Source organism: Antrostomus carolinensis, unplaced genomic scaffold (genome assembly GCF_000700745.2).
Source record: "Antrostomus carolinensis isolate BGI_N321 unplaced genomic scaffold, ASM70074v2 scaffold24432, whole genome shotgun sequence".
Classification (NCBI taxonomy): domain Eukaryota; kingdom Metazoa; phylum Chordata; class Aves; order Caprimulgiformes; family Caprimulgidae; genus Antrostomus; species Antrostomus carolinensis.
Window position 1 is genome coordinate 34,091 of NW_010302015.1, and position 19,708 is coordinate 53,798.

Consider the following 19,708-nt stretch of genomic DNA (forward strand, 5'->3'; position numbering starts at 1 on the left):
AGCAGGAATTGCTGCTCTTGGTGGGTGCAGCCTTGGCATGGAGGGGTTCAGTGCCCCATGGGTGACACCACGGGTGATGCTGGGACCAGGACCATGTCACAGTGGCTCCCAGGTGCTGCTTTTCGCTCCTCTGCTGCATCCTCAGCACTTCCCTGCTTCCTGTCCTCTCTGGGATTTCTTAACCCACCATTCCCATAATTTCTATTATATTTTTCTGACCCTAGACGAAGCCACGCTGGAGCTGATGAAGACCCCCCGCTGCTCTCTGCCCGACCTTGCTGGCGTGGAGAGCCGGAGGAAGCGACACACACAGGCTGTCACCAAGTGGAGCAAAAGGAACTTATCTTGGAGGTAGGGATTCATCCTCCCCCACCAGAATGTCCCAGCGAAGGGCTGATACCATCCAGAGCTGGGGTAAATACAGCTTTGTGATGAGTTTCAGGGTGATGTGTTACAAGGTGTCCCCCTGCTCCCAAAACCGCACAGACTAGTTGTTTAACTCTTCTACTGATCTCAGCCTTGGACCTGCTCGGCTGCTGGTTGGGAATGGTGTGGATGTGGCCAGTGGATTAGCTGGGAGGTTTTTTCTGTGTTGCAATGGTTAGAGCATCGTTCCTCTTGAGCTCAGTGGGATTTTGTGCTTTCTCAAGCAGCTGCCACAGTCTTGGCTCACCACAGATGGGCTTCTTCTCTTGTCCCACCTGAGCCCAAGGGTTGGGAGTATTTTCTGGGTAATAGAGTCACTTTCTTTCTCCTAGTCCTTGCCATCAGGGAGTGGTGTGTGGGGGTCGCTCTGAACCTGCGACTCACAGAAGTTCAGGTCCAACTTCCAGCAACCCTGCAGTCCCACTGCAGGTCAGGGCTGGAATACAAGCTGATCTCTGTCCTACCAGGACTTGTGCATTTTGGGACTCCTTTTTCCTCTCCCAAAGACTATGTGCTGCAGTGATTGTTCCTCCAAGAAAGGTGAGTACCACGAGGTGCTCGTACTATCCTGAAAACATATGGGGATGCTATGGAGAGATCTCCTTATTAATAATAAGCTTCTCTTTGATCCTGACATAGTCCCTAGAGCAAGTCCACCTCCCACTGCAGTAACAAATCGACTTGGCTGTCACTGTTGACACAAGTTGAAACTGTGGGATTACCAGGGATTTGGTCCATATTCCAGCACATCCTTCTGAGACCTTATTTTCAGAAAAGATAAACGTAATTCAGCTTCAGTAAGAAACAATTTTGGCTCCTGGACAGCTTCTCATAGTGAAGTGTTGCATGTTATAAAAGCTCAGTCTGTCCCTTGTCGACCAGCACCGTCTTGATGGGTAAGAGGAATAAAATTCATCTTTCAGAGAGGAAAAAATCCTTTTGGGTGAAACAATAAAAACTGCCCTGATGTCCTGTGAGCTGCCAGAGCCAGTGCAGGGGGGATGGCTCAAGCCCTGACCTCAGCAGCTCCTCTGAGCAAAACTGGGTTGGACAAACCTGAGCTACGCCCCGTGATGGGGCAGGCACAGTGGCTGGATGGTGGGGTGGCCGGCCAGCATGGTCAGGAGCCCAGGGCTGCAGGTACCACCAGCACCGTGGCCGTGCTGGCACAATGTCCCCAGTCCCAGGCTGGAGCAAAGTGTTGGGAGAGAGTGGGGTCAGGCTGTTCTGGTGGATGCAGCCCCAGGATACCCCCCCACAATCCCTTGGATACTGTGATGCTGCAGCAAAGAGTGCCATAAAAAAGGGGGGTTAGGTCTTAGACGATTTTATATGTATAACATAAAAAAATCCATCTCCTGACAAACTCATTTCTGCTTTTTATTCTTTGATCTTTTCCAAGATCTTGGCTTTTGTTCAAGAAAGGGTTGTATTTTATAACCAGAGATTGTATAAGCCAACAGAAGGCTATAGCATTACAGAAACTCCAACACAGTATTTACATCCAGCACTTGAGATTAAAATAGCTTTTTTGAAACTGCCATGAAAATCTGCCAATGGAGACATAAAGTTTTACACACTTACCTTTTAGGCATCGATTGAAGATTGGGGTGGGGGGGGAGAAAACAAAACCAAATTCTAGTATGCCATGTATTTAAAAATCGAAGAAAACCCTGAACAATTGCAAGGCTGGAATAAACAGGTAAGCAAAGCTGTACGAAAGGAGGATCTCAAGATAGGCACCTGCACTGATGGAGAAGGCAGTGTTTGGCAAACAAAATTCTACAGGCACGCAGGTTGCTCAGGTTTCTTCTTTTTAGCCTGGAGGAAAACTGAACCAATTACTTCAAACTTTTCCCCAGATGGGATGCATCTCCTTTGGCTCAACATTTCATACAAGAATTTGGCTCAACATTTCACGTGAGCCAGCCTGTGGGACTGGAGGGCTCAGGGAGCATCCCAGTACCGCATCAGACACACACGGTCTTCTGTGCCCCATCTCCATGGGAAGTTTCCAGGATATTACAACATATAAATCTTCTTTTAATGGGATTTTTAAATTTTTTTCTGCATTGTAGGTAGGTAGCAAGGCGCTGGGTGAGCTGATGAGGTGGGATGCAGGCTGCGGGCACAGTGTGCTGCCATTGCCCTCTGCTGGCATCGGAGCCGGGAGCTGCCTGCAGCGAGTTCCCTCTTGTGTTTGCAGCCTGGTTTTTCTTTTGCTAATTTTGCTTTATTGCTTCTGGTGATGCCCGGCAGAAGAGGAGTTCACAGCCAGCATCTCCATCTCCTCCCAGGCGCTCGCCATCTCCTTGCAGTCCTGGGAAATGCAGCGTCGGGGCTGTGCCCCGTCTCTGTCTGTTTTGAACTCCCCGGGGCAGGGGGAAGCTGCCAAAGCTCAGCTTTCTAAATTTCTCAAGTTTTTTTCTTGCTGAAATCTCAACCAAGTGCTGAACTCGTCTGACTTTCATCCATCATCAGTTAAAGATGAGTCCCTGGTGCCACTTCATCAAAGCTGCAGTCTCTGAAACGGTGATGCTCAGGACATGAGGTGCCGGAGCTGGAGCGAGCACAGGCCCAGGGGAGCAGTGATGGCTGTCAGTCACTGCCCGTCATCTCCATGAGCATCCTGAGGCCACCCACTGCCCGAGCCGAGACCTGGATTTACTGAGGTGTGGAAGGGCAACTGCTGGGCAGGTACCTTGGGGTAAAAGTGTGCAACCAGGGTAACCCCCTGTACCACGCTCCCATCCCGACAGACCTGATCCCCCTGCTTACCTCCTCTAATCAGTGACATCCCACCATGGGGACCTCCCAGACCAAGCCAGCTGGTTGCAGACAGCCATGTCCCCCATTGGACCCAAAATTTTTTGGGGATGGGACAAAAAAAGGAGGTGACCTGGGGGACACGTGAAGGAGTGGCAGCAGCTGGGTGAAGGTCAGCTTTCTTTTGTCTGCATGGCAGTGCTGCTGCCTGAGTGAGTCCTAAAAGCAGAGTGGAGGTGTTCTCCTCAGCACCCCGTTGTGCCGCTTAGAACCACGTACTGCTCAGCAGACGCTGTTTCAATTGACGAGCTGACGTTGCCTCACGCAGCCCCATCCGCCAGAGGACAGATGCTCCTCGGGGTGTCCCAGCGTGTGGCTTTGCAGAGGGATGTGACCAACCTCGCAGCTCAGGGCATCCTGGTGGGGGGGATGGAGCAGCCCTGTCCTCATCACCTTCCTGGTGGCCTAGCAGGGACCATCTGGAGGAGAGAGCTTTCTCTCCAATTACTCACATCAGGCTTTTGCCTGAGATTGGAGCTCTGTCAGGGGAGTCTCAGGAGGGATTAACATCCAAGAAGAAGGAGCGCTGCTCTCCGCTGGGTATCTAAGCACCATTTACTACAAATAATAATAATCAAAGTAGGAAGAAGCTTATTTAGTCCTGTCTGCATCTGCATGATGTTAGAAATGTGCCTCCTTTTCAGTGGAACTGGGTAATGTAATGCCGATGAACATCCTATCAGCATAATAGTCTTCTCCTAATCTCATTGAAAACAATTAGTAGAGCTCCGGCAATCAAATCAGACTCCGAATTGAAAAACCCTGATGGGATTCTTTTGAAAAATAATGGTGGTAATGAATAAAGGATGGAGGATTTTTCACTTACACCTGCTGCATGTTAATAAAATGTGGGTCAGCTCAGAGGTGCAGGACCCTTTATAAGCAGGAAAATAAGTATTGATACTGTTTCTACCTTAATCTAATGTTTCTGGAGTCAGGGGTTGGGATGGATATTAATAATGTTTGTGTCTTTAGACAGGGCTTTTCATCCACTGTCCTTTTACAAGGGAGATCAGATTTATTATCTTCATTCTACAGCTGGAAAGAGAGGGAAAGGAAAGGAAAGCGGCTCATGCAGTCAAGCAGGGCTTGAGGAGGGAAGAGCAGATAATGTCCCCAAAACTGAGTCCATGCCTTAGGCACCATGATCTTGGAGACAGGCTGTAATTTCTGGACTGAACCTGGTGTGTTTTACATGTATAATGACTTGTTCAGTAGAGATTAAAGCGGCAGAGGCTTTGCCTCAGTCCAGAGGAGTGTTCTGGGAGATGAAGACACCTAGTTAAAGAATATTTTTTGTACTGTAGAGGTTTAAATCCAGCCACATTCTCTTCTATAAATTAAAAATGGTCTGAAAATTGTCTTTTCTAATCCTGTGCTCATACTGTTTGTACCTCCATGCTGTCTTCTTTAAAAATGTGTTTTGTTTGAAGTTCTACAATTATCTGATGCTACATGTATGCTAACTCATTTAGTTTAGTAGATAAGGTCTTTTTTTGCCCAGAATAGTTTAGGGATAGCAAAGGTGTAGACATAAGTGATTTTTGCTGATCTGGCTGTGAGGTGTTTTTCCTGATTTGCCCATCTCATTTCCCCCCATCTCTAAGATGGGCTTCCCGAGCTCTTCAGAGAAAGTGTCAGTGAGATTTCTGCTTGTTCTCATGAGTCCGTTGTTGGCCTGTCCTGGATTTAACCCCCACTAGCTTTTCCCAGGCAGGAGGTGGTACGCACCTTGGGATGCCTGTCTCTGAGGACATGGGATTAATGCAAATCTTTGTGAAAGCAAGAGCATCCAACCTCAGTCAGCAAGTTGTTCCTACTCCCCTTCGCTGAGCCGTGGTGTCTCTCACTACCCAAATCACTACTTCTAGGAAGAGCTTGAATGACGTGACATCCCTTTCTGACACCTGTAATTATCTCTAAAGGTTTAGTTGGGTCATTACTTCACACTGGTGCTGGGGAGTGCTGTAATACTGAGCAATGCTCTCCCAGCTATATTATGCAGGAGGGTGAGTGAGGTGATCATAATTGTTGCTTTAGCCTTTAAAAATCTGTCAAGCCATGAATATTTCATGAACACTTTAGCTGGTGTGCTGATACACAAGAAATAAAGTATCTATTATTACCAGGGTAGAGCTGGCCAGAAATTTTCCAGCAGAATTGGTTTTTGTCAATAATTACTCAGTCAACAGTACATTTTCCTGGAGTGTGTTTGTTTTTGTCAAAATTGTCAATGAAAGACTATCTAAACATACTCTTTCAGAAGCCAAGGTACCTTGTTGCATCTTTGCCTTTTCACCTCCTCTATTAAATCAACAATATTAGGAATTCTTTTTCAAGGTTTGGTTACACAGGAACCATTGATTCTTTTTCATTCTGGCTCAGGACAAAAGGGAGGTTTGAATCACGCAGCTGCAGGGCAAACACCAGCACACAGCTTGTCCCACCTGGCTTCTCTTCCAGGGCAAGGCAGAGTTGGGGACAAAGGGATTCTGTGCTGATACAGAGAAACCATGGTAGCCCTGTGATGTGTGCAGTAGTGTCCTAAGCCCCTGCTCATCGATGCTCTTTCTACCAAGAAGCAAGGCAAGAGCTTCTCAACTACAGTGCTCCATCAGATAGCCCATCTCCTGCACGCAATAGGCTGGAGGAATTTTGAATGTGATTTACATAAAATACATCCTTTCCTCTTCATCCTTGTTATGGATTGTAGTCTCGGAGATTGTCAGCAGTGTACTGGTTTCAGAGAATATTTCATACCTCCAGCAGACATGCTGGGAAATATATGGAGGCATCAAATCCGTACTGGATTCCCATGTGCTTGTAATAAGAATGAGGAATGACCTGCTGCTTGTTGCAGGAAAACTGATCGGCCTGTGTGTGGTGCAAAGGCTTCAGAAGTCCATCATCTTTGCATATTTGGGTTGCACTTGGAACAAGTAAGTGGTGAGAAAATAAGTGCTGATAGATCTGAAGGGGAGCTTGAAAAAAGAAAGGGACTCATGGTGGTAGTCCTGGGCATTAGCAGCACTTCATGCATGAAGTGTGGCCCTGAGGCTGACTGCCACCTGGTACAACACCATCAGGAGGTACCAGGACTCAAATCCTGGTTGTGTTTCACACCCATGGGGTGTTTCACACTCTGGTGGGCAAGACTGGCTCAGTATTTCCAGAGGACACAAACTCAGTCTCCAAAATCCTCATAGCTCTGGAACAGAAGTGATTCATAGACTTAAATAAAGTGTGTTGGGGCACTTTGGAGGTGTGCTAAGAGCTCTGGAGGCCTCACCAAGGCTCTGCGACACACCAGGCACCTGCACAGCTCTTCCTGGTGGTCCCTGGAGAAGGTCTTTCATGCTATTGCCCTATCCTCTTTTTTATCCTCTTTATTTCAGAGTTCGGACCTTCCCAAAAGAGTCCCACCTGGGCCACGACACAGTCCGAGCCCTGATGTACTATGCCCTGAAGGTCTGGAGTGACATTACCCCGCTGAATTTCCATGAAGTGGCAGGTAACAATGCCGACATCCAGATAGACTTCTCCAAGGCAGATCACAATGACGGCTACCCTTTTGATGGACCTGGTGGGACAGTGGCACATGCTTTCTTCCCTGGAGACCATCACACGGCAGGAGACACCCATTTTGATGATGATGAGTATTGGACCTTCCGATCATCAGGTATGTCAGGGTGGGAGATCTGCAGACAAATGCATGTCCTGCCAGCTTCCCTCTTCTGTGCTGGTGGCTAGAGTGGTTTAGCCTCTGCTACACCTTCACCCTGGGCTTGCAGAGCCCAACACCTTCTTCTGGTTCCCCATTCAGCCTTGCTAGTGAAACAATAGCAGCCAATGTCTAGGACCTTCTATGTTCCTGGAAGCCTCAATTATATCTCCTTGTTTCTCCCCATCAGTCAGTTGTAGATCTCCCCATTGCCCACCCCAGTCCCTATCTCTTCTGGCACCTGGAAGGTCACAGTTCAGGTGTGTGGCTGTTAGAGCTCTTGGATGGGGACTGTGTTCTCTGACTTTGTTATGTTTTGGTGGTTTCATTGCCACATGCCCTGGTTTCCTATTTTTAAAGCATATTTATTAGCTGACCTGCCTGGAAAGGGCTCTGTGGTCTGCTGGGAAAAAGCCCCCTCTGGACACTAGATTTTTTTCTGTCATCTCATGTCCATTATCTGACCTCAGGACAGTTATAAGTTATGGTGTTTTTCTTTTATTTAATCTCTTTTGTCCAGAACAGAGTGCTAATAAGCAGTGGGCCTTTCAGAAGCGAGTGTGCCTCAGCTGTGTGAGCCATCTGTGGGGATCAGGTCCCCAACCTTTGTGTTGGGTGTGTTTTCACAGAGTGTCTCCTCTGCAGTCACCAGCTGCTAATTTACTTGTCACGCCACCTCCTCTGCCAGCCTCCCTGTAGGCTCCTGCTGCCTCAGCTTAATGATTTTGTTTAGACCTAATTGTCTTCTCTGAAACCAACTAATACATTCTTTCTCCCCACCCTTCTCCTCCCTTCCCACCAGTTGACCTCCGTCCATCCCTGCTGAGTGTTTGTGGGCAGGAGTGTTCCCCAAATGTGCTGGAAGAGGTCTGGGGTTAAGGCTAAAGGTCTGGACAGGCTGATTCTTTAGGATTCATTAGTTCATGCTGCTGTGCAACCTCAGCTGATGTCTTCTGGGACAGAAAAAAAAGCAGAAGCTCTGCTCTGACAACATAGGTAGCAGACGTGTTACGTGATGAAGAAAGGAGTGGTGCATCTTTTGTAGCTGGTGATTGGGAACACACATGGTGAAACAGGCTCAGGTGGAGGAGCAGGCTCAGGGCTGGCAGCCCCACAGGGAGATTCCCTCCAAGCATCGCTGAGGGATGAGGGGATGAGCCTGACAGCAAGAAAGCTGCCCTCTATTTTGAAGGTCTTGGAGCTATCTGAACTTCATCTTTTATTTATTTTTTTCTCCCTAGTGATTCAAAAATAACAACTTGGTAGGTGATATAAAAATATCCCCAAGGTTGTCAGTTTGGCATTAAAATGTCAGAAAGCATATGTCTTGTTCTTTCCTAGTGCTGGAGAAAACCAGCACAGGTTATAAAAATCCTGGCTGTTTGCAGACACTGTAAATAACAGTCATCGAGGAAACAGCAGAAATCAGCAAAAATATCCCCTCCAACACCTCAAGCCGGGTGGCTTTACCCATTATTGCAGGTGTTGGTGAGCTTCTGGCTGGCAGTAGAAGTTTGGTATTCTGGGCATCACAAAGACTGTGCTTGCAGCTGCTGCAGGGCAGACATGATGTACGGGAGATGACTGCTCTGGCCCAGCTCCTGCAGCTCTGGTCAGCGGGGATGATGGGTGGTTGTGCAGAGTTTGCTGTCTAAACTGTTTATCCAGCTCTTTCTCGGGTGCCATCAGTGGTCTGGGAATAAGTGGGATGATCCCCAGGCTTGTATGGGGCTGAGGACTCCCACTGTGGGCTGATGTCTGGCTTGCTTTCCATTTTCATATAATAGACTTCAGTCTTCTTTTTCCAACTGGAGAAAAATTTCTGTCTCAAACTTCACCTGTTCCAAAGCTTTTCTTTCCAGCTTATCCAACATGTACCTTTACCTTCTCTGACAGCCCTTACAGCCCACCCAGATCCCCAAAATACAATCAGCAGGCAGTGACTTTTATTTCAATTTTGTCTTTATTTCCAGATGCTCATGGGATGGACCTATTTGCTGTAGCTGTCCATGAGTTTGGCCATGCCATTGGCTTGACCCACATCTCTGCCATAGAGTCTATCATGAGACCCTACTACCAAGGTCCAGTGGGGGATCCTCTGAAATATGATCTACCTTATGAGGACAAAGTCCGAATCTGGCAACTCTACGGTAAGTTTGTGTCCCTCACCCAGCTACAGCCCATTTCTGCTGTGGGGTGCACAGGAATAGCTATTTTCTGGGGTGAATGGAGCTGGTGGGGAGGATGGTGTACCCCTCTACTGCTTCTTTGTCTTCATACATAGGAGTCAGGGAATCTGTGTCCCCCACAGCCAAGCCTGAAGTAAGCAAAACTGATGACCATCCTATCCTGCCAGAGCTGCCAGAGAACCGCTCCACTGTCCCGTAAGTCGAGTTCATTTCTTTTCAGCTGTCGTTGATGTTCCTGCAAAGGACATGTATTAGCGAAGCTCCACTTAAGCATCAATATCTTGCTTGCCGGCTCTCTCTGGCTTTGATATTTCCCTCTGGACCTCTTGTCTTCTGGAAAACACACACACACACACACACTTCTTCACATCTCCTGATCATCTCCTGGGTATGCTGTTGCTTTTTTCAAGCAGTATGTGAGGAGACTGGCCAGCCAGCCCACAGCAGAAGTGGTTAAGAGCAGGAACAAGTGAGAGTTTCTATTTATCTCTTAGCTAACTTTTATCATTCAAGGCATGTCCCGAAATTCTGTATCATCTTGGAATGATTTGCATTTCCCTAAGATTCAAAATTGTACTCAGGTTAATGGAAATTTGTCCCTATCACCCTTAGGTGAACTCATCCTTGCTGAAATTTTAATCAAACTTCCTCTGCAGTGTCCTGAATTGTGCAAGCATAACTTACCTCAATCCTTCCACGGTGAGCGACTCCCTAATGTACCTGTGGGGGAGAATATTGGAGCAAGTGGACTGATAGCCTGACTCCAACGCAGGTTTGAGTTGGCAAGGGACTGCTTGCACCGAGTGTCATCAAGCAACCAGCGTGCCTTCATTAAGGGAGTTCTGGATCCAGCTCATTAATAAACGTTGGAGTTACCAAGTTGTTTTACTACCAGGGCAGCAGGACAGTTGAAAAGAGGAAGGGACACTAAATAAAAAAGGCAGGAGTTCATGGTCACGTTTTTGCCAGATACCAGGAGCACCCCAAGTGAGAGCAGCAGAGATGGAGCAGGTCACCTTCACCTCCTGGTCTGCTCCCATCTGGGGTGTGACCTTGAGGAGGTAACTTCATTTCTCTGTGCCTCAATGCCCCATCTGCAAAGAGGGGATAAAAGCATTGAGACATGAGCAATCAGATCATTCCTACAGGAATGGGCTCAAGAAGAATCTAATATTGAAAAAAATGTCCCTGTGCTGAGGTTACTTTTCCCACTTCAGCACCTTCTTCACCCCACTTCGCTCTGCTTAGTGTGATGCCTGCAGCACAGAGGTGCTGAGCACCTGCTCTTGGTGGAGGTGTCCCAACGGTGCAGAAAGGCTGTGAGGGTCCTAAGGGACCCTTTTCCTTGAACACGCTGAATGCCATTAGTTATCTTTTTTCCAATGTAGCTTCTGATGGGGTTTGTCTACAAGGCTCTGTATGGCTGTGTTTTGACCTGGAAACAGGAGAGCATTTCTCCCTGCTGCTGTAGGAGACCATTGTCTTGCAGTGGCAGTAGAAGGAGCAGGACACTTGTTTGTGCCAACCCTTTCTTCCTGCCCTGTGTGTGACTGGGAGGGTGGACAGGGCTCACCCCCACATCTGTCACTTTGTGGGCTGTGAAACTGGTGCTGGCAGCCCAGCACAGCTCTTCTATCAGCAAATTAAATTTATGTTTCCCTGTCACCCACACCGGCTTCTCTGTGCATGTTCCCAACATCCTCTCCTTGTCCTCCATCAATCATCATTTCTCACACTGGCTTCGTAGCGCTTTTGGTCCTTCATACTCTGTGCCTTTCCCACCTACCTTGTTAAGAGCAGCTCCGTATCTCAGCTGCGACTTGCCAGGTGGCTTTCACCACATATCACATGGCATTGTCTTACATGTGGCATCATCTCCCTGTGTTTGGTCTCATCTGTTTTCTGCATTGCATCTCCGTCACCTCTCACTGGTATTTCAGAGCTCAGCCTTGGAGCAGCAGCATCGTCAGTCGTTGGAGCGAGGTGCTGCTTGGCTTTTATCCACCATGTGTCCTGCTGGCCAGGGGCAGCCAGCTGAGCTGTGCTTTGCCACCAGGGAGGGGGAAGGCAGCTCTGCTCTCATCAGTTATGCTAGCTTGTAGATGTAGAGCATGTCCTTGCTTGACTCCTAGTGATGGTCTCCAGTGGCCCAGGGAGCATGTCTGCCACAAAGCAGTCTTCAGGCTAAGGGTTGCCCAAGATCACCTTGGAAATCCCCATGCACGTGGCTGGGTTTGAGCATGAGGAACAACAAATAGATGCAGCCTGTGGTCTTCTGCTGGAGGCAGAGGAGATATGGTCTGTGGGATGCTGGGGAGGACTCACCTGGGCATCTCTCCACAGGCTCAGGCGGGATGTGCCCAACAGATGCAACACTCACTTTGATGCGGTGGCCCAGATCAGGGGAGAGGCTTTTTTCTTCAAAGGTAAGCGCATACCTGGTGTGACAGCACGACGCTGCAGCAGCAATGTTGGACAGGCTGGGGTGGGCAATAAGGATAAGCTGGCTCAGGGTTTGCAGGCTGCAGGGCTCACAGACCCAGGCAGGCGTTTCACATGCTGCTGACTCCTTTTGGCTCAAATCAAAGGGCTTAGACCTTAAATCAGCCCACCAAGGCTGAGGACGGATGAGAAGGAAGTTTTAACGCCCACACGAATCCTGCCTCTGGTGCAGAAGGAAATGGCTCAGCAGAGGAGAAGCCCACACAGCCAATGGCAGGTTGGGGTCCGGTGTGTGGTTAGGAAGGAGAGACCAGTGGAGCCAAACCCACCTGCCCACATCACCGCAGTGCGTGGCTGGTGTGGTGCCCACAAGGGATGTGTCCTAACACCAAGGCAGGTGTGTGTCCATGTGGCTGCCCGGGAGCTGGGATTTAACACTTCCTTCTGAAGCAGCCGGGCTGGTGACAATCCAGCGCGACACTTCGTGCTACGGTCCCATCTGTGGCACCACACTGCCCAAGTGAAGATCTGAAGTCTGGTATTTTCACTATCAAAGTGAAAATCTGGGTAGAACCAAGGATGAGTAGAGCAACAGCAGATCTCCACTGCTTTTTTTCTTGGATGCTTCCAACTTTCCCTTCCTCCCACGCTTCACCTTCCCTAATGCCACTTGCTGTGCATCCCTCAAAGACAACATGCGCGTGATTGCAGAGCCATCTGGGTCCACATCAGCAAACACTGGCTGGCAGCACGTCCCCAGGGTGCCCGGCTGTTGACAAGGATCCCATCGAGCTGTACAGAGCCCCCCTAGGCTGGACTCCATAGGCTTTCTTTTTCCATCTTTCCAAGATAGAAAAATACCCAGTGGGCACTTCTTCCCATCCCTGGCCACCATTTGGCCACCCCAAAGCCATCCAGCAGGAAAGCAGAAGCATCTCCCTTAGGGATCAGGAGCAGCATCCAGGCACATATAACCCATCTGAGTATAACAGTGCGAGTCTTGGGTCACAGGCAAGGATGGCAAAAGGGCTCCAGAGGATTCGATGTCTGTACCCTCGGGGGAGCACGATATGGAGGCTGTTCCCCTCTGGGATTTGTTCAGATGCCAGCTCCAAAAAGCTACAGTGAAGAATGGAAAATGAAGAATGGAAAATAAGAGACAAGAACTGGTGTCCAGCATAAATGGCTGGCTGTCTTTCGGGGGGGGGGGGGGAAGAAGAAGAAAAAAGATTAAAACTAAAAATAAATCCATCTCAGTGTCTATTTTTGGATATATTTATTATGGGCCAAAATGTGAATGTAAAGAGCACAGTGTCAGTGGGTGCCAGCTGCACAGCTGTTTCTGGAGCCCAGCACCTCCCTTGGAGTCCCCATCGCTGCCACCAAAGCATCCTGGGCACAAAGAAGCAGGGACGTGGCCTCTCAGGCAGGATTTTAATGATCTCCAGTGATGAGCTCCCTCCATCGATGGACATTTTGTTCTGAGCTGGTCTGACTGGTTCCCTAGCTGGAGAGCAGGCCTTCCAGTGTGAAGATGCCAGGACTGGAACTCCCCAGGGCTTCCAGGTGTGTCATATCAAAGGCAATGGTGGATTTTCCACACTTCCAAAACTCCAATGGCTTTGATGGAGATGCCTTGCTACAGACTCCTGAAGTTTTAAAACAACTTTGGCCTCTGTGTGTGTGTCTGCACGGCTGCAAGAGGCAGACAAAGCACAGAGTGTGGCACACAGCTGGGATCAAAATCACCTGGTATTAAAGAAAGCAATTGCCTCAACCCATCATCTGTATAAAACGAGACGCTCGGGACAGCAGGACTTCACGCTTGGCTTTCATCCTGCTCAGTCTGCCAGCTCAGAAGGTGGTTTTAAATCAAGCTTTTTAAACAAACATGGGGTTGAGTTGGGGGGTTTTTTTTATTATTTTATTATATTTCTGCTTGCTAATGGCAGCAATTCCCCCATGGATCTGGCTTTGGCTGATGATCATCCAAGGAACCACAGCACTTTGGTGAGCAGGATTGGCCGTAACAAAACACGAGCATGGGCAGACTGGAGATGTCACATTAAGAACTCCTTGCTACTTAATTGCTATACTTTTTGGCTTTTTCCTGACAACATCTCTAAAACCCAACCAAATTAACAAACAGCCCAGGCTACGCCTGACTTTGAGGGCAGATTTCAAGCTTGCTTGCTGCAGTTGCACACCCCCTGAGCCCGTCGCTGGTTGAAATGTCAAAGCACTGGCGCTTCCCTCCTTGTCTCAAATGAGCCCAGGGCACTCTGAAGTTCAGTTACTAATCTACTAAAGAAAGAATTATGTGGAGCTGTATTTTTTGTTAAAAAAGTAAAAATCTGGCTTTGTCTAGTGCCTCGCTAATTAGAGATGCAGAGACCATCTTTATTTAATCACATGTGTTTCCATCGATGTACAATGGTCACCAAATTTTAATCCTCTTTTTTTTTTTTTAATGTTCTTAAAAAGAATCTGTAATTATGGCAATTCCTACCACATCTGAATGTATTATTCATTTGTGAGTTTCAGTCAGATAGAGCAAATACGCAAACTGGAGCAGAAGAACAAGAATATTATATAAATCCTTATAATTAGAATAAAACCTCTTCTCTGCAGATGTTTAAGTGTTAGACTTTCGCCTCCTGCATTATTAGGCTAAGATCCAATTTCCATAAAATTTTAAAGGACAGTGTCACAATCTGCTGGCTCTGGAGAAAGGGCTGTGTCGTGAATACAAATCTGAAAATGCATCTTTGGTTTCCTTTGCTTATCCCCCCTTGGGAATCCATGCAAGAGCAGTGGTAAATAACACGCAATCATTTCTAACAGGCAGTAACAAATATAAGACCAAGTTGAGAGTTGGTTCTTAGAGATCTCCGGCTCAGATCTCGCTGTGTGGAGCTCTCCAGGGAAAACACAGCAGTGCAAAAACTCAGGCTGAAAATCCCAGAGACATTGCAGAGAGTCAGGTTTTGAGTTGCCCCTGAAATCATTCCGACTCCTCGGGAAATTTCACATCAGGCTCCTTCAGAAGGAGCAAGTTTGGAATCCTTCCCACAAGAGACAAACCCATTTCTTTTTCCATTACCCAAAATATTTCAGAAATGCCCCAACCAAACTCATTTCTAGCTGGGGCAGCATTGCTGCAGGTGCTGGCAGTGTGTCTGCTTACACCCCTGGGACATTTGTCACTGCAGGACTGATGTCCCCTGCTAACCCAATGCCTTGAGATGGTACCAAACTCCTTAACTGTGCCTCCTTCCCCCTCCCAACCCCTTCCAGTTTTATTAGTTTCTTCCTCCTTTCTCTTACTCCCTTTCTTGATTAAAAAATCCTTCTGATATTGCCATGTTTCATTGTAACATCATAGACATTTCTAAAGATGGAAGCAGCTGGGCACCCTGTGTGCAGGAAGCTGCGGGTGCTCCAGGAGAGGAGAAACAGGCATGTTTCTTCAGAAGCTCTCACTAAAGGAAGGCTGCTGGTGCCTGGTGTAGCATCAGCCACTGCCTGGTCCCACCAGCTCCCAGGAGGTCCCATGCAGAGCAGCAAGGGAGGAGATGAAAGGCTCCTTTCACCTGCTCCAGCTCAGCAGTGCAGCTTCACACCACGGCCAGGAGTACAACAACTCCAGTGGAATGTCCAGAGTGTTATTTTGATCCCAAAAAGGGGATTTCTTCTAATGACAGCCAGAAATAGAAAGCGCTAGCAGCTGCTGCTGGAAAGCAGGATGCCTCTGATGCATAGCTCTCATCTCACGTGCTTTGCTTCCTGCTGCTGCCACATGCCCAGCACTCCTCTGCCCCGGTGAAAGTGGGTTACAGTGTGGTTCAGTAATGTCCAGTCTGTTCCTCCAGGCAAGTACTTCTGGAGACTGACTCGCAATAAGCACTTGGTCTCCCTCCAGCCGGCTCAGATCCACCGTTTCTGGCGAGGCTTGCCGCTCAACCTGGACAGCCTGGACGCGGTCTATGAGAGAACCAGCGACCACAAGATCGTCTTCTTCAAAGGTGAGGGTGAAGGCAGTGCTGGAGGCAGCATGTGTGTCTCCTCGGTGTACAGCCTGGTGCCAAGGTACCTTGGCAGCATTTTGACCTCTTCTGCAGGCAGGAGACACCAGCATCAGTCGTTGAGCATCTCCCAGGGCAGGTCCAAGATCTGCTGTCCATGCATGAGGCCAGGAGAAACCAGTTCATAGGGAGGGCAGGCCAAAAGTAGCAGACGTGTTCCCCAGCAAACAAGGGGAGCATTGGAGAAAAAGTTCAGCCAAACCTGACTGAAATCTTTTCTTTTCAAGAGCAAAATAAGAGCAGGAACCACCTATGCACACACTTCATGGGTTTTGTGTTCCTTCTTTGGCTTCTTCTCTCTTTAGTATTTGTTGCTGAGAAGCGAAGAAGCTGCAGAGAGGACAAAAATGAAAACCTGGAGTTTGGTTTTACTAATGATATTTGTTACTTTTTTTTTTTTTCTTAAAATAAGTTTTTGTAATCATCAGACCATCCATCCATGCTGGTTAGATGTTATCCATGCACTCAAAGTCACCCAAGCCCCTGGCAGCCACCAGCTCCTGTTTCAGAAAGGTTGTGTGCTTGAAGAGCTAAATACATCCCAGCCCTTCATGCTCCCCAGCTGGAAATTGCTGTTTGTCTCCCCACCATTCTGCTCCAAGCCTGGTGCAATTATCAGTTTCAGAAGTGCTGAACCAAGCACTTCTGCAAGCAATGATTTGGTTTTAGTTCCTCCACCAAGGTTGGAGAATGGGTTACATCCTGTGCAAGCCTCTGCGCTCGCAGAAGTGTTTCCAAGTGCAGCCACTGCCCTTCCAGGCTACCCAAGCCCTGCATCTCCCCAGGGAACAGCACAAAAAACCTGCTCCAGGCAGCCCACCCCATGCAGCCGTTCTAATCCGCAGGGAACAGGGCCAGCTGGAGCACAGCAGCCCTTACACCTGGCACCAGACCCTCCCAGTCAGGTCTGCAGACCACAGCGGCACTCACTCCCTTCCTTCCCTTCTCTCCCTGCTGTGGATGGACAGACCTGCCACTTGTCAGGTCCAGGGACTTCTCCTGACTGCATCTGGCTTGTAAGGCCAAAATTACAGCTGTGCCACAGCTGGGGTCTTGCCCTGCAAGACACAGTGGTCCATGGTCACACACGATCTACAGGTTAGCTCTGCCACGCTCCTAAGATTAAACTCAAGGTTTTCTTTCCAGATATAAACTACTGTCTCATTCTCTCTCTCCAGTGTTTCATTGATCCCTGGACAGAAACCAAAGCACACAAATTACCCCGGCCTCTAAAGTCCTGTGGCTGATACATGGGCATGTATTTAAGTGCCTCCTCAGATTTTTCTAGAAAACTAAGAGAGGAAAAAGCCTGATCTTTAAAATAGGTTCAGTCAATACCCAAAAGGACACTGCAGATTTCCAAAGAGACATCATACAAACAGAAGGACCATCCCAGTGGTTAGAGGATTATGCAGGACTTGAGAGATCTGGGTTCATTTTCTTGTTCTGGGCCAGTCATGTCCTGCTTCATTTTTATCAGAAAAAATCCCCACAGTGACAGTTCTTTCCTGCCCAGGGTAGGGCTGGAGTGTGTAGGATGCTTGGAGAGCACTGAGCTGCTCAGATGGGATTTGTCCAGCCCTTGTGCGTCCTCCTTACATTCCTTAAAATCCACAGGTCCTTCAGCTTGGCTGGCTCTAAAAAGTGTGGTGATTTGTCTTCCAAAGTGGCACAATACTTTGCTTCTCAGGAGTTGAACAGCAGGCAGGTAGTGCTCTATTTCCCCACAAAAGCTGCATATAACGTTCTATTTCTTGCAGCTGAATATCAGGCAGAAATCAAAGGGGCAGAAAAGCAAATGCTGCCACCAAATGCATAAAAGCGACAACTGTACTGATGCTGTCAGTGCATTCGTGTCCGAGATCGTCACGCCTGCAGCCATTCAGGAGTGAAGCAGAGCTGTGCTCCATGGAGAGCCTGACACAAAAAAGCAACTACTCAAAGACTGAGGTTTCCTACTGGGATGCTGCCTTCCCGTCCCCATCCTTCAATGCCAAGAGCTCAGTCCTGAGGACTGTCACGGCAACAGATAATGAAACATCAGCTCATCTGTGGGGAAATGCTGGTTTCAGCTGTGAAACAAATGTAATTTTGCTCTGTGTTTGTTTCCTTCCCACAGGAGACAGATACTGGGTCTTCAAAGACAATAACGTGGAGGAAGGATACCCACGGCCCATCTCAGACTTTGGTCTGCCACCTGGAGGAATCGATGCCGCTTTCTCCTGGGCCCACAATGACAAGACTTATTTCTTTAAGGACAATCTCTACTGGCGCTATGATGACCACGAGCGGAGGATGGATCCCGGGTACCCTTCAGAGACCATGCTGTGGAAGGGAATACCAAGTCCTTTAGATGATGCCATGAGGTGGTCAGATGGTGAGTCTGGTTCAGAAAACATTAAAAAAATTATCAGTGCTTCATTTGCATTTGAGCTATAGCTCCTTCTTCTGTGCTTGCTGACATAAACTGCTCAGCCCCAGATGGGATGACAGTTCCCGGTGTCTGAAAGCTGAAGAGGGAGGTAGGCTTCCAGCCAGAGCCCTCCCCACTGCCCACTAAAAGAGTTTGTAATTTCAAGCGGGCAACAAAAATATCCTGAGGGCCAATCAATAATTTGTTTTTATTAAAAGAACACAGTTGATGTTGTTTTGCAGTGATTTTTTTCCTAATATATGCTGGTTTGCTCTTCACTGAATTTGTTGTCATTAGATTTTTAGCTAGATGGATGAGGATATGGACAGAAAATATTTTTAAAGGAGAAGTTTTCCCATGGTTATGACTTATTTTCCAGGGATTAGATTTCTCAGTGGTTTCTTCTCCCTGAAAAAAACTCACAAAAATTTTGTCACAGGAGATGTTTAAAATCAGCCATTTGCTCACAGCAAAGTGGCACTTCCAGGTTTTATTTACCAGCCACCTAACAGTGTAATAGCAACCAATAAACCAGGCAGAGGGGAGGGACGTTTCCAGAAGCTTTTCAAACTGAATTCCTGAAGCTGTTGAGAGCGACTAGCCGTTCACATAGGTAGGAGTCCTCCATGAGTGTGGGACCTGCTTTGGGAATTCACAACCTCCCACATCAGAGTGGAAAAAACACATCTGAGAGCAGAAGGTTCCCAGAGCCCTGCCAGGCTCAGGTTATTTATCTGAGCCCAGGGACAGCAGCAGCACCCTAGGTCATTTAACAGGTAGGTGAGGTCTTCTTCAGCTTTACCACGCGCTGTTACAAGACTGTCCACTGACAGCCACTGAGATGAGTATGTTGTGTCCAGCTGGGGATTTATTAGGGTTTTTACTCTGCACACCATCAGTACTAAGGGGATGCATCTGCTCTAGGACCCACCATAGAAGAGGAACCGTCTCACCATCCACCTCCCATCTGTCTGGTGGCTCTTGCCTGCTGTGAGATCCCAGTTGGGTGTAACATTATCTTTTAGAGCATCCTACCAGCAGCCACTGTGCTCCTGCAGTGAGAGAGGTTGTTGGCTCCAAGCAGTGGTATCACATCTGCCTCCACTCCCGGGGGCTAAGTTGGGGTTGGGGTTGGGGTTCTCCTCTGCCCTTTCCACTGGGACAGCACCCATCACTGCTCACCTTGCCTTTGGGTTTTGGTCTTTTCGCAGGTGCAAGTTACTTCTTCAGGGGCAAGGAGTACTGGAAAGTGCTGGACAGTGACGTGGAGGCCCAGCCTGGTTATCCCCAGTCCATCGCGAGGGACTGGCTGGTGTGCAGCGACATGCAGTCCGACTCCCCAGAGGCAGCCGGGAGCAGCAGGACTGGGGCACGCTCCAAACCGGGGCAGCATGACGAGAGCCGCTCAGAAAATGGCTACGAGGTCTGCTCCTGCACCTCGGCCTCCCCGTCCCTCCGGGTTTGCCCTGTGCTCAGACTGTCAGCCAGCCTCATGCTGACGAGCATGTGGACAGCAGCACTGGTGTGTGCAGCCCTATGACATCTCATCCCACAGACCAGACAACGCCATGGTGCTCCCGGGAGTGGCGGTGGATATGATCCCGTG

General features: G+C 48.4%; 1 protein-coding gene across 1 annotated transcript in view; it reads left to right on the plus strand.

Moving 5' to 3' along the window:
• Positions 1–19,642, plus strand: part of MMP17 (matrix metallopeptidase 17) — a 22,481-nt gene extending 2,839 nt beyond the window's left edge. The window contains exons 3-10 of the mRNA XM_010163688.2: positions 225–351; positions 6,648–6,931; positions 8,947–9,123; positions 9,258–9,357; positions 11,506–11,588; positions 15,477–15,629; positions 17,809–18,066; positions 19,314–19,642. Of these exons, the coding sequence (XP_010161990.2) occupies positions 225–351; positions 6,648–6,931; positions 8,947–9,123; positions 9,258–9,357; positions 11,506–11,588; positions 15,477–15,629; positions 17,809–18,066; positions 19,314–19,642 (1,511 nt within the window). The remainder of the gene's footprint in view (positions 1–224; positions 352–6,647; positions 6,932–8,946; positions 9,124–9,257; positions 9,358–11,505; positions 11,589–15,476; positions 15,630–17,808; positions 18,067–19,313) is intronic.
• The last annotated feature ends 66 nt before the right edge of the window (positions 19,643–19,708 follow it).